Source organism: Typopeltis vanoorti, chromosome 2, assembly GCF_054136105.1.
Source record: "Typopeltis vanoorti isolate ZY-2024b chromosome 2, IOZ_Tvanoo_1.0, whole genome shotgun sequence".
NCBI classification, from domain to species: Eukaryota; Metazoa; Arthropoda; class Arachnida; order Uropygi; family Thelyphonidae; genus Typopeltis; species Typopeltis vanoorti.
The window spans coordinates 105,363,241-105,379,096 of NC_143550.1; the positions used below are offsets into that span (position 1 = coordinate 105,363,241).

A 15,856-nucleotide genomic window follows, 5' to 3' on the forward strand; every position below is an offset into this window, starting at 1 on the left:
ATATTATGAAGGTTATGAAGACAATGACAAGAGATAAAAAGGTAGTGGTTCCATTGTATAAATGCCTTGGGCAGACCACATCTGGATTTCTGCACTGAGATTTGGTCACCCTGATTTGAAGGGGATGAAATATACTTGGAGCAGGTGCAGATAATGAAAATTACATCGGGACTGTACAATGTAGTTATGAAGACAACTTAAGACATGCAAACTACAGAACTTGGTGGATAGAAAATGAGAAAACGGGAGGGGAATATGACAGACATTTAAGCTGTTGAAAGGTTAACAGATTGACAATGGGGAGATATTTGATATGGTATAACGAGGAGGGAGGAAGGAACAAGGACAAGTAGAAAGTAAGAGGATAAGTAGTAAGTTTTTTGGCTCCTTATGACTGCATGGAAGTTAGGATGTAATATGATACATGCAGCTTGCATCATTCATCATCTGTAATGTCCTTGGCGGATTTGCAGCATCCAAATTGTGAATGAGCAACACTGTTGTTTCCACTTTTATGTAGTATGCATACCAGCTTTTTCATCTGCAAACCCATCCACACAAGGAAAACTGAATAGTCACTAAGGTTGGAGACCTGGCTGACTAATTCAGCAAACAGGTATATGATTACTGATATGTTTCCACCACATAGAGCATGTGGAGAAACTTCACATGCTCTATGTTGTATGAAATACGAGGGCTGTTCAATAAGTAATAAGACTAATTTTACTGTCACGAAACCACTCATCACAATATTAATTTCTTTGGAATAAAGAAATGTTGCTGTCTGTATTAACAAAAGAGGTTGATAGATGGCATATACGGGCTGATGTGCCAGAGTGTCATGTGACTAAACGCAAGCTTGTTTCGGCGTGCCTACAAAACTGGACGAGTCGGGGCGAAATGGAAGTGTCCTTGAAACAGCGTTATGCGATTAAATTTTGTGTGCGTTTGCAAAATCGGCATCTGACACTTTTAACATGATACGCGGAGCTTTCCACGATGAAGCAATGTCGAGGGCAAGTGTTTTTCGCTGGCATAAAACTTTTAAGGAAGGAAGGCAAAATGTGGAAGATCTTCAACATCCATCACAGAGACAATGATCAACACAGCAGCGATTATCATCAAGGAGGATCGCAGAATTACAGTATGCCAGCCGCATGTTGTCCTGAATATTTCTGCGGGAAGTTTTCACTCATTTGGGACTGAAACATGTTTGCACCTGATAGATTCCTAAACTCTTGACACCAGAGCAAATGCAGTAGCGAGTGGATGTGTGCACAGAATGGAAAAAAGACTGAAACAAGAAGGCAACAACTTCTTAACCTTGTCCGATGCCGATTTTTGCAAATGCACACAAAATTTAATCGCTCATAGGCGCACCAAAACAAGCTTGCATTTTGTCATGTGACACTCTGGCACATCAGCTCGTATACGCCATCTATCAACCTCTTTTGTTAATACAGACAGCAACATTTCTTTATTCCAAAGAAATTAATATTGTGATGAGTGGTTTTGCGACAGTAAAATTAGTCTTATTACTTATTAACAGCCTACGTACATATGATACAGCTGAAAGAATATCTAAAAGAACCAGCTATTTTGTTTTGCAATAAATTTCAGATTTCAAAGTATTTGTAAGATGACCTGGTTTGCCAGCAAGTTTGGCTGAGCAGAAAGATTCCATTCTACAACCAACAGCTTAGAGATTTGATTCTCACTGTGGACTTGGTTGTGAATAAGTCAGTGGTAGATAGATGAATTTCATTACTCAGTGTAAGAACCATCCTACTTAGTGGAGGCTTGGAAAAGTAAAGTTCCTTTGGTCTCTAGAGCAGGGACTTCTGAATTATCTCACCTTCAGCCAATGGGCTGAAGATTAGATAATCTTCTCCGTGAGTGGGTTTCACATAAAATGTTATCTTAAGATAATCAAAACTCATTGACTAAATGAATTAACCATACTATACATTAATCCTGAAGTAATGTTGAAAATGATGTTCCAGAATTCTGTGATGATCACTTCATCTGTGACAGACTGAATGTGTGAAACGAGCTGAGCTTCATTACAAACAAGATGAATCTGGTCAGTTACAAAATTCCAATGGTTAGGCATTATCCTCATGTTTGACATACTACACACACACACACACACACACACACACACACACACATGTACCATGCAGACAAAATGAAAAACATTTTGTTTGCATGGTACAAGTGAATATTTATTCATATAATGTTCTACACCCTCTTATTCGTAGAACAAAAAATGCCCCCTTACATCAGGGTTCTTCTGCACTGTTACACAATTATGTTTTCACATTCAGTCACATCTTGTTAAACAGCCTGTTCAGATGTAACCCAATGTTAGAAACAATATTCCTTAATGTGTGCCATCCCATATGTGTATGCATGAAAAACATTTTCTCTGCAAGTTTCTAGTCTCAGACTGTGCACTATGGCCTGTGCACAATAGTGAAGATCACAAGCCAGAGCCTCCTAATTTGATATGCCTAAAATTCATGACATCTCTTTTAAAAAGACACTGTAGGTTGCATGTTAAATATTTCTATTTTAGGTTCTCATATAGAAATATTTAACAACAACTACTCCTTCAACTACTCAAATACTCCATACACATGCAATTTATAAACAAATTATATCACATCTGTTCAGTCACTCAAATTTAAATGAATTTGTAGTTCTTTTCCACTTTAATCTGACAGTGGATTTTTTAAGGTTTATCAAACTAAAACTACTCATGTAATATTTTTCATATTAATGTTGCCCTTTTTTCATCTATACTTAGGAAATTGAGAGTACTAAATTAATTCACGTAAATCTGTGTAGCTACCAAAATCTATCACTGTTTGCACAAGTTGAAGCAATTGTACTGTCTATACAGTAGATACTCCACACAAATATGCTTCTGCAACTTGCAGTTTCAGAAGCAGAATCAATTTGCCCACAGGGTTCAGGAAAAAGGTAACTAATTAGAGTGTGTTAAGTTGGAATGGGTAATATTGGAGTAAACACACTGGAGAAATTACTCAATAAAATAATAGATTTTGCTATTCAATCTTTAAGTTTAGGTTATTTTTGTTTGAAAACAAATTTTTCTTTTCCCCAATGATATTTGGGCATGTAGTTGACATCTATAAGTTAATTACCCTCTCTGATTCTTTTAAAAACTTTCTTACACATTTTCTGTTAAATGAATGTTTTTTTTTTTTGTTTTTTTTTTATCCTACTGAAAACTAGATTGCATTTGCATTTTATTTCAAATATACAATGTACCAGTCTGATGATATCACTCAACAATAATGTTACTCAGAAGACATTCTTGTGAATTCTCTCCATAAGAATTTATGCATATCTTTATATTGGAGAAAATTATTATTATTACCCCAAGACCTCATGGAGTCAAAGACTCATCTGGGAGGTCCTTTTATCACACATACAGCTCATCATACTTAAACACACTCCAACTCCTTGCAGACACCACACTCTCAGGTAAGGCATTCCAATCATTTACAACTCTGCATGAAAAAAACCTGCTTCTCACTCCCCTACTCACACCCTCTTTATACAGTTTCCAGGGATGACCTCTGGTTCTGCCCCGATCTTCCACTATTTTCTGTAGAACTTCTCCAGCATTGATCCTATAACAACCCCTTGCCAACTTGTACGTCTATCATATCTCCCCCTCTTCCTCCTGTCCACGACTCTGCAAATTATATCTTCTCAATCTTTCCTCATACTCTACATTAAAACTACCTTAGTCAGTCACCTTTGGACCCTTTTTAGTTATGGATTTTTATGAATTAGTTATTACTACGCCATACCCTGGGTAAAAATCCAGTAAGTATTTTTGGACTTTTTGCCAATTTTTTTCCAAAATATTTCTGGATTTTTCCAGTATATTTTTTACCATGCTTTTAGTTCTCCAACAAGAGCTAGTTTGTAACAACTAGAATTTCTCTACCTCTTTATAAAGAGGTAGAGAAATTATAATGGAACTATAAGGCACAAACAAATCACATTGTTCAATGTCCCATTTCAAAATTTACACATACCACTGCACTTAAAACTCCAAGTTCAAGAAGCAGGGGGTGCTTAAAGGTCAAAGCCAAATAACTGGGAGGAGACCTCCACATAGCCTTTCAGGAATGAGGAGAACCAACTGGGGGTGTCTCTAATCTAATGTCCAATCCTCACCTTCACATGGTGCACTCCATTAGTATGCACCTACTGGGTACTGGATGAACAAAGGTGGGCTGGGAATTTGGGACTAAGCTGAACTCTCTATTGACTTAAACCACAAATGCATATAATTGTACAACATGACGAGATTTTATGCTGGTTGAGGCACTGGCTAGTTAAATAAGCCCCCCTCCCCCCTGTTTTCATCAGGAAACCATGGCAAACATTGAAAAGTCAGCTACCGGAACAAGTTTCCAACTCAACATCTCAAAGAAGAAGGACAAACTCAATGTCAGAAGAACTAAAGATAGGATCCATCAATATAAGGAAGTATTAATAGAAAGGAAATTAACTGGAAGAAGAACTGGAAAGTACCACATGGACATAATTGGCATTACTGAGACAAAGAAAACAAAACAGGTGAGATATTACTAAATAATAAGTATAGGATACTATTTTCAGGCAATAACGATCAAGGAAAGAAAGGAGTAGTGATAGTATTCAACACAGAACATGAAGATAAACTTCTTGATTGGAAGGCAGTTTCACGTAGAATGATGTGGACAAACTTCAAAATGGGGAAATGGACAATGAAACTTATTTATCTATGAAGGTTCTTCTAAGAAAGAAGTGGAAGAATTTTTTCAGTCATTAGAACAGGCAGCTGACAAAGAAAATGGAAACAGTTGCAAAACTAGTTATTTGAAAAATCAATATAGTTGGTTATAAAAAGCAATGAATTTTTTGTTTTTTTTTAACATTTGCTACTGACATACATCAGAATTATACATATTGCTTAATTTATTATTTCATTTTAATTGAAAATGAATTTTTGCAAATACTATTTACAGTATACAGATGGAAAAACAGATAAAAATAATAGCATTCATTTTATAAGAAAACTATCAAGTTTTGCAGATTTTCAGAAAAATAATAAGTGATAAAAAAAAAAAAAATCTACTTTCACCAAAAATTTTAGTTAGAAGTTTCAGACCAAGTTATTCTTAAAATATATTTAAAGTTCAGTAAGAAATATACTGCTGCAAGATTTTTATATGTAATTATTAACAGCACAAATAACATGCTACTCACAGTGGTCCATCAGCAATCATTGCACACATGAGGGTCATGTGATTCACAAATGTTCTCAAAGAAGGGAATGTATAGTCATTTTTCAGTCCATTGTCCATATCCTGCTTTGTGCGGTAAATCTGGACAATACCATCCTCCATTTTCAAAAACCAGTGCCAGTCTTCTGGTAGAGTACATTTCCATGGATCTTTTGTTGTAGGTGGTGAGCCAAGAGCTTCTTCTTCAAATAAATAATAATTTCATCATTATCTTAAACTAAAGTTCATATCTGATTTTTTTTAATGCTATTTATAAAATACTATTGCTAATATTTCATGAAATCAGTAGAATCATTAGTTTCCAAATTAATATTGATTCCTAATTTGAACATAAAATACTGTATCAGTAAAATATAATTTAAGCCTGCAAATCAATGCACTATATCCTGTGTATTTTCATCTACTTGTGATATTTATCATATACAAAAAAAGATATGATATTTATCATACTATCATTTTATGTCCAAGCTTATATACTGATTGCCACCACTCATCTTAGCATTTTTAAAAAGGAGATGACAATGCAGAGGTCATAATGACTAAATTATTTTCAATATCTTTGTCAAACTCAAATCAGCATCTTCAGGAAGCAATACTCAACTAAACTACATACATGCAGCATTGCACTAGTAGGTAAGACTGCAGCACATAACTCACTTCAGCCAAATGATTAAGGCCATTTTATCCAAAGTGAGTTTTTAAATGTTAGGCAGTTTGATGCATTAAATTTTGAAGTTGGGATAGTTTTTTTTTGAAGCAAATGAAGATTCAGGAATGATCAATTTTGTGCAGGTATCCAAACATGGTCTGCAAGATGTAAGAAGCCCTGGTGAACTATGTAGTCTTTATGTTTAAAAATAAATCCTAAGTCTGTATGTGCTGCCAAAGTTATGACTGCAGGACACTTGGTCAACACCAGAAAAATTAAGAGTTGTAGTTGATCTTTTGGAGGTGGATAAGGAATGCTAATTTTATATTTTAGAAGTAGTCACCAGACTTTTCCAGGATTTTGTAACCTCTTTCATAGACATCTATGACAGATATAGATTTACAGTAGCGTACGAGGGGTAGGGGGTCTAAAAAAGGTCTAATAAACACCTAGAACAAAAATGATATTAAAGCAAATGATATAATCACAAGAAAGAAGATATCTTAAAATCATTAAAACCTCCATATTTCATTAAATTGTAATAATTTGTTTTTTTATTTTAGGATATATAAGTTGTCAGAGGTTCTGAAGAAATTTGAAGACACAGAAGTGTGGGCCATTATCAAGTTTTTCATGCTGCAAGAAAAGTCCATAACTGAGATTCACAAAACTTTGTGTGAGACTTTAGGGGACTAAGCCCCAGCATATCCAACAGTTGCCAGATGGGTGGCCAAGTTTAAAACTGGGCAACCTGAGACAACAGATGCCCCAGGTCAGGAAGACCTATAGAAATCACACCTGATGTTTTCAGGTGTGATCGCTGCAAACATCAATGCAGTGCATACCATGATCCTTGATGATAGATGAATACCAGCCAAAAACATTGCAAAGACTCTAGGGACATCCAGGGAACAAATTGGGGGTCATTATCCACCAACATCAGGAATGCAGAAGCTCTCAGCGAAGTGGGTCCCCAAATGTTTGAATGCTGACCAAAAGAGAGAATGTGTGCTGCATCATCTCAAGGGATTTTGGGTCATTTTGAGAAATCAGGTGCAAATTTTTTTACTCATTGTGACTGTTGATTAAACATGGCTTTATCACTATGACCCAGAGACCAAATAACAGTCAATGGAGTAGAGACACAAAGGTTATCCACAGTCAAAGAAGTTCCAAACCCAAAAGTCAGCAGGGAAGTTTCTTGCCATTGTCTTTTGGGATATGGATGGTGTAATCCTTACTAAATACTTCAAAGAAAAAAAAAAAAAATGAGCTGAAACTGTTACAGCAGCAGTTTATTCAAAAGCTCTGAAGGAATTGAAGGAGGTACTGAAGGAAAAACCCTACGGGAAACTGAGCAGAGGCATGTTGCTTTTGCAGGACAACGCATCTGCTCACGAAACCCAACAGACAACATACAACTTGGCTTTCAATTGTCTGCTTTACCCACTCCCTGTTCACTAGACTTGGCCACATCTATTTCCTATTCCCAAATTTAGAGAAACACTTGAAAGAAACAAAACTTACCACAGATGAAGTCATATCTGCAAACTGAGAACTGGTTTATGTAACAAGGGAAAGACTTTTTTCTCATAGGATTGCAAATGATGCAGCAGAATTGTAACAAGTGCAAAACTCTTTGTGGGGAATATGTAAAAGGTTACATAGTTCTATTTCAATTCCTTCATGGTGATTATCACAACCTTTCAGCATTTTTCATAAATTGCTTAAGAAATGGTTAAATTCATCAGTGAGGACATTATCATTAGAAAATCAATTTTAGTTAACAAAAACTGAAGTTTACAATCAAAGTGCAATTATTAGATGGATGCATCTATTTGTGTATCCATCTACTTGGAACAACTTGAACAAAGAGTGTACATAATTAAAAGAAATAAGGAATAATAATAAAATTCCATACAAAAGCGAGTAAAGATAATGCTGCTTAATCCTAAACTGCACACCTACTACTTATTGGCCTCTGATCAGATTAATACTCAGATAAAAACAATTCATTGGATTCTCATAAACATCACCTCTTGGCTTGTGGAGCTCAGAGAAACAAGCCAGTAAAATTCCAAACACATCATCACCACCTGCAATATAGGATGCATCCAAAATTCACAAACAAAATTTGCCCCAATGCCCAACTGCAAATAGCATTGAGTCACCCAAGCTATTAATTGGCAAAATCAAAGCACACTTTCCTATCACTTGCAACACACCCACCTAAACATTTAGAGCTTGCCAAACTTTAAATCTAGTACAGAAAAAACTTCATCCTCACTGTGCTGATATAGTTTTGATGTCTCCTCATAGTTTAACGTTCCATTTCAAAATGCCAGTGACTTATGAAAGAAAGGATTATTTACTTAAGGCTAAATTTCTTCCCAATATCTCGGTCCTCTTTCAGTTCACCATAATCCATTTCATTTTGGCAAGAAACTAATTTATAAACAGAGGATACAGGTATCCATCTTTCATCCCACTCTATTTTACTTCATGGAGATAGTTAACCTGAATGCTTTAAATTCTGACACCCCCCCCCCCCCTCCCAGAATCTTCTGGTTGGTTACACTACTGCAGCTGATGTGTTCTCCATTTGGCCACATGATCATCCTAACATAATGAACATCTAATACATCTGAACAGCCAAGATCTTAGGATATATTTCACTTTAGAAAAAGAAAAATAACAGTCTACTGTACGCCCACAGATGCAAGACCCTTCGACACTTCTGTGCATGTCAAAAGAAGGAGAATCCATTCCGATATAAGGGTAATCAATGCCTTCGTGGGATGAGCGTTTATTATTATACATCGGAAAATTAGCTTTTCTTTTATAAAAATTCCAGTTCTTAAAGTGGTAACAATTGTACAACAGCTGGAAAATTTACGTATAAAGCACATGATTTCGCATGTTGGTGACCAATTCGTACATCCTTTATTTCTTTCTCCCTTCAGCATGAATTGACTATTCTTGGCAATCTGCCAAACTGGGTCCTATGAAGTGTGGACATACAATACCAATCCTAGATACCAGTGGCATTGCGTGCTCATTTCGGTTTGGTGTGCTGTCATGTGGGTTGTGGAACACGCACTACAAATTTCATGTCAATTTGACTGTATGCATGGGAGTGTACCCACAGAAAAATGTTTTTTTTTTTTTTTTTTGTTTTTTTTTGGGGGGGGGGAGTGGGGGCAAAGCTTAGAGACAGATAATTATCTCAATAAAAGCTTTAGCATTTTTTGATGTAATATTTATCGATGTAAACTATAAATACAGTACATTATTTTCATTTTACATCGATTTTAGTGATCTTTAATTCTTGGGGATGGGGTGGGGGGATATTCAGAATTAATACAGTCTTTAGCACAATTTGATATATTAAAAAAAATTGACCGGCACATTTTATTAAAAATCAACTAATTAATTAATCCCCAAATCCTAAATTAAATTATTTCAGTTTAAAAGTAAAAAAATTATAAAACTAACAAGTAAAATAATATTAAATTGCATACACTTACCTTTTAAAAATGTATTTTTTTGTTTAAATTTATTTCACTATAAATTTACAATTTACACTTCACTCAGTGACAGTAGACACAGAGGGAAAACGAACTGGTCTAGTTGTTCACACATCAGAAAAAGATGAACTAAAAACAGGAACATGCATTTTATTGCTGCAATAAAACACGTATTCTATGGCTACCCTGCTGTGAGCTGAACCAGGCCAACTCATAATAAAATTTTAAGACAGACAAAGCTTTCCATGGTCGAGGGTTTAAGGTCACACATCTCAATCACATTTACGATTATAATTCGTGGAATTTTTTTACTCGAGCCCTGGGGGGATCCCCCCCAGGGATAGAGTAAAAAATCCCCCCCCACCCTCTCTGCAGACACCCATGACTGTATGATTGCATTTTTTATCAATGTATGAAGTTTTGAGAGTGCATAGCGCTCATCTTAATTGGTCCAATGCAATTAATTGCAGGATAACTTTGAATACTTCTGCATAGAGTGGGGGAACAATCTGTTTGTTTTAAGATTTATTAGAAATTAACAATGAAGGAGAATGCTATAGTTGGTTCGTATATTTGAAATACTCAAAGATGAAAATATGTAAACCATCATTTATAAGACATGTTAGAATAATAAATGAAAAGAAAGAATAAGTGTGAGTAGAAATACTTTCATTAATGGTAAATGAATTATTAATAATTAACTCTTGTGATATGTGTGTCCTATAAGTTGCTGGATAGAGCGAATAGCACGATCCTGTAAAGTCTGGACATGAATAAGTGAATTTATGATTGCATAATTAAAAAAAAAACTTGGGGGGAAGGGACAGAGAATGGCAGGAATAAATATCATTTGATGGAGCAGCAAATCATCTCATAAAATTTGTTGCCCATGTTATGTGTATTTCTCTGGTTTGTGTATATTTCGCTCCATTTTCCAAGAAATTTCTTTTATTTAGTGAGACTCAGTATACATAACATTCGATCATTATCGAAATTATCCACACTTTCGAAAATCATACATTGTTTTTTTTTTTTTTTTTTTTTTTTTTTAGTACCAGTGGTTCTTCTGTCTTATCAATCTCACATATGCTGGTATTTTGTTGTAAATCAACAAAATCTTATAATACACATAATATTCATTTTTATTAGACAGTAAAAAAATATAGATTTTTTTTACTCTGTTGTTTCCGAAGACTAGAATAAAAATGTTGCTATACCGTTAAAAAACTTTGCAACCTCAATAGATGCTACACTGAATAGCAAGAGAAACATTTAGGTTTTTTTCTCCTAACATCCACTTTCAAATTTTCAGTTCCAGTGTGTAACAGTTTGTAATATAGCCATCAGATACAGAAAGCACTCAACTCATGACAAGTGGCAACATTCAATTGGATTGGTTGACACAATAACCAATCACAGCTGCTAGATGCTGGGTGAGCTCAAAATGTAAGCTCACCCAGTCTCGCTTTCTCAGCGGTTTAAAAATACTAAAATGTTAAGAATTTGATCCACTGCACCCTCTTTACATATTTTCAAAGGCTCAAAGGTGTATGCATTATGAAAGCACACCCGAGCTATTAATGCTAATGTGATGAAATGCGTATGTGTCGAAAAGTGCCCTATTCAGGAAGCACTAATGCTTTATTATCCTCATGAAGAAGACAATGAAGCATTAGTATATTGTGTTCAATTTTAGGAATCGCGCAAAGTCTGCAAACAATTGGGGAGAGTCTTTAATGAGAATAAATGCAAAAATATAATATCAGTGATACTGATATTTTGTGAATGAGCACCGCACACCCGGAATATTCACCGCTGCTAGACACACTGATTACATTTCAGCTTGATGGACCCTCCACTTTCACTATCTGCAGGAAAACTCCACCCCACCCTACATGCACACACAAATAGATATCCATCAACAACAGGGTATTACAAAATCTTTAGTTAATGAGAAAAGCTGATTTCTCTGATGATAATGTCTTTCCTGTTGAACTTAACCACATATACAAGATAACCAATGCCTACAATTCCCACTGGAATACAACAGTAACACTTATTCTCTTCCCCAACAGACTACAGTAAATTTATATCAGTCCCATATCTGAAAGAAGGATGGGCAAAAATCTATACATCTGGTGAATACTCTTAGGATGCCAGTTTTGGCATGCTCACATGTGCATTCTAAAAGTATTCACCATACTTATGGATTTTTGCAGCCTTCTTACAGATATGGGACTGATATAAATTTACTGTAGTCTGTTGGGAAGAGAATAAGTGCATAGCCACTTAGCTAATCATGTGCCTGGAAAGGAGTGTTCTGGGTTTGATTCCCATTGCTGATGTGAGGAGTTTAGGATCTTTCTCAGACATAGCCAAGTCAGCTGGTCTTGGGTGTGAATGTGAACTGCAGGGTTTTTCTCCACAGTTTATCTGGGATTTTTCATCCTGCAAGCAGGCCTTGAGAACTCAATGCCTCTACAGACATAGGATACACTGGGAGGCATAGGGCTAACCACCTTATCCTCCTTGTGTATGGATGCAGTTAAATGACTATAAAACCCTTCACACCGCAAAGCAAAAGAGGGAAAAAGGAAGAAGAAGAATCTACTGGAAAAAAAAGTCTTACTTCACAGAAGTAAATTAGCCTGCCTTAAGAACCTCAATAGATTTGAATGCATAAAACTTCCTAATATCCGGGAAACCTGCATCTTCAGATGTTCAACCTGATGACCAAAAGTATCCAATCATGCTCACCAGGAGGACTTGAGGCCCCCCCCCCATGCCTCACTTTGTCTGCATGAATATATCTTTACTTATACACTGTTACCTGAATATGCCATGTTGAATTTGACAAAAATATAAGCAATCAAATTTTAGTTATCATTCATCATGCCATCTCCCTTTTAACACGTTCACTGCCAACTACGAGTATACTCATAGTTGGTAAACCAGCTACAAAGCCAGCTACGAGTATACTCGTATGACGCTTACCGCCGGCAACGAGATTACTGTACTGACCTTGAAGAAGTGAAAATGCTTGGCTTGTGGAGCTAGCATCAAAACTGTGTTTTCTCATAGATGGTATATGCTCTGCACAAGCCAACTACGAGTATACTCGTATGACGCTTACCGCCGGGAACGAGATTACCGTACTGACCTTGAAGAAGTGAAATTGCTCGCCGTAGGGGAACAGACTATGCCGAAGTGGCGTGGCAGCGAACGTGTTAAAAACGCTAATATTATCACATGATAAAACTATACTATTTCAATGACAAAACTCTTCTGTGCATCTGGATACTGAAATAAGCTAAGTTAGCAATAAAGTATTCAAGAGTCAAATGCAAGATTCACTTAATTCTGCTATGATAAATTTGAAGGAACTAAAGAAATACAGTTCTAGCGCCATAGACAACTTTTAAAAACCATAGGAAGTTTATTATAGTAGGTAGTTGGCTATAGTAAATTCCTTTTAGAGATTATGGACTTTTTGATAGTTATAGTGAGAGTGTTATAATGGAGAGTGTAATTTGTTTTAGTGTGAATTTCATTTAGATTGATATTATAGGATTTTGGTTGAGATTTAATAATTAAAAGCAACACACTCACTATAAAAATCTTAGCTATAGTAAAAGTACTGTGTTACAAATGAAAGTTCAGAAATGCATAGGTTCAGTTTTCTGCGTGAACATTATTTTGACTCTAAAACAGTGTTCCTGACTTATTAACTCTTGGCTGTAATTTATAACACAAACATTATGCAGTCAGCTCTTACTATCAGCAAATTCACAGAGATCAAAGTAACAGTTTTGTATCCTTTAGCACATCATTGTGCTTTGGGTGAAAGCTTTTCAGTAGTCTGTTACAGTGAGCAAGTTGCTGCATAGTTAAGCAAATGTATAGATTTTCACTCTTTTATCAAACCTTTCATGCATATCACTGAAAAGATTTATAAACCATCCAGAATAAATGTAGTACTTCCTAACTTATCCAGCTATATTTGCTTTATACCAAAAATCAATGTTTTGTGACTGATCAATTACAGCAGCTTACTCATCAAGAGACCAGTTAGCGGGAACAATCTGTTTGAAGGATGTGCTAGATATCAAGTAGCAAATGACCTGAGATAGTGTGTGGGATGGAAGTGAGAGGTTAACACATTAACTACTCTATAAATATTTCAAGAATAATTACTTGAGAAAAAATGTAACTAAGGTTTGGACTACTAAAGGGATGATACTGATGAACAATATAGCCTCTCCAGTGATGGACCAAGTTAATTTCGCACCCTGGGCAGACTCCGTGTGTGATGCCCCTAATTTTTTTTTTTTTTATACTTAAGTACTTTCTAATTGTAAGTATAAGTATTTTTTCACATTATTATCATTTTTACTTATCATTTTATTCATTCAGATATACTAAAAAAGAAACAAAAATTATTACAAAAAAATTGATTTTGCACTGTAATTTTAATTTAATCAATTATAATTTAGATATATTTTTTCTTGATTTTAAATCTGCAAAAGCTTTTATTCTTTCACTGATGCCTAGTTTCTGAGCAACAGCATTTTCAATAGATAACAAGGCTAAAGAATTTAATCTCTCACTCCCCATTGTTGAATCGCAAATATGTTTTGATAAGTTTTAATTTGCTAAAACTTCTTTCAGCCGTTGCTACTGTTATAGGAATTGTCAGCAAAATTCTCAACGCGACCAAACATATTTGGAACTATATACTGCAAACTGCTTGCTTTTAAAAACTGTAAAGTTTCTAATGCTAAAGTTTCTCTAAAGTTTCCGAATTGATGTTTTCTGGAAGTAAAGTGTCATTTTTGAATTTTAAATTTGTGAATCATTATTTTCATTATTTTTGGAAAGAGCACAGGCTCTAAGGCCCTAGTTTTGGTGACCCAGGCGAGTGCCCAATCAGCATGCCCCTTAATCCAGTACCTGAGCCTCTTCCAACCTAGTCAAACCAACTTCTGTTTCAGAACAATACCTGGAAAGTATTGCCTCTGTAGACAGCTTCTGGTGCTGAGACCACATGTTTTAAGATAAATAAGTTTACTAAAATATAATTCTACAAGTATATATATCAAGTGGATATTAAATCCAGCATTATTTCAAAGCCAATGTAGAAACTATGAAAGTTTTGTAAAGAAGTTGACCACAGAGCTTACAGGAATACACTCACTGGCATTTACAAGTTGCCTTAGTGCAAACCATGTAGAAAGCATAAGCGCTGCCCAAGGATCTATATATTTGATTTTTATTGGTCCATTCTGATAATTGGCCTGACAGCTGTTTCGAATTGGTTGGTTCTCTTCAGAGACCAGGCTGAAACCTTAAGAGAACAAAAACTCTCGTTCAGTACTAAGGAACTGAAAGTGTCGGAGAGGTGTATTTTTCGTAAGCGAACTCTCAGTCAGTGCATAAAGTATTTATTAAAATAAAAAAATGAAGGCTTCATTTCAGAGATGCACAATTATATAAATTAAGTGGATATTAAATCCAGCATTATTTCAAAGCCGAATGTAGAAAATGTAGGAAAGCCTTTTGGCTCTTTATTTTAATAAATAACTCTATAAGTTTTATAAGCTGTCAGACTTGCAAAAGAAGTATTAGCAAAATTGTACAGAAAAGAGACTAGAAACAATTAATTACACATGTTATCAGAACTTCACAATTGGTGCATATAAATAAATAACTAGAATAAAAACTTTAATTACTGTATGATAGTTCCTGCTCTCATATTCTGTAGCATCGCACATGTTGTATCCTAGGTCCGTGGCAGTTAGATTTTTAATGAAAGCAGATGAAACTTAGCATAAGATTAAGCCTTGATTTTTGCTACATTGCATGAAGATATGCTGCATTTCAGAGGCTTCCTTGAACTTTCTTATAAAAATCAATTATGATCGACATAAGATATTTTTTGTTTGTTGCAAAACTACTTGGATGATCTGTGGTAGTTATATGGGATGTTGAACCTATTTTATGCAGTCTTCTTTTTTAAAGTTGCTTACACATGCAGATCTCCCCCAACCTTCCCATCTGGCCTACAAAGCAAATACCACAAGAGCAATGAATCTTATAAATACCTGGTATTTCATGGGATGATATGGAAGTTTTGGTGGATGTAATAATCTGGAGATTTTATGCAATGGTAAAAAAAGCCATATAATAAATTTAGTTTAATCCTTTATCCAAGTGTGTGCAAACAAAGTTGGCGCCTGAAAGTATCTTCAGGACTGGGGTAAAGTGGTACAACACTGGGCGTCTCCTTGCAAAGGTGGAACAAGCTACCAACACGCCTATCTCAGTATCTCCCATAATGCAAAACACAT

The 15,856-nt window shown here is 35.3% G+C and overlaps 1 protein-coding gene across 8 annotated transcripts in view; it reads right to left on the minus strand.

Annotated features, from left to right (window-relative positions):
• The window catches only part of AMPdeam (AMP deaminase), a 443,168-nt gene that overhangs the window by 230,602 nt on the left and 196,710 nt on the right, over window positions 1-15,856 (minus strand). For 7 of the 8 annotated variants that reach the window (XM_090412451.1, XM_090412439.1, XM_090412463.1 and 4 more), the window contains one exon: window positions 5,296-5,515. In XM_090412451.1, coding sequence (XP_090268577.1) covers window positions 5,296-5,515 — 220 coding nt within the window. The remainder of the gene's footprint in view (window positions 1-5,295; window positions 5,516-15,856) is intronic. The other variant, XM_090412444.1, reaches the window with a different exon arrangement.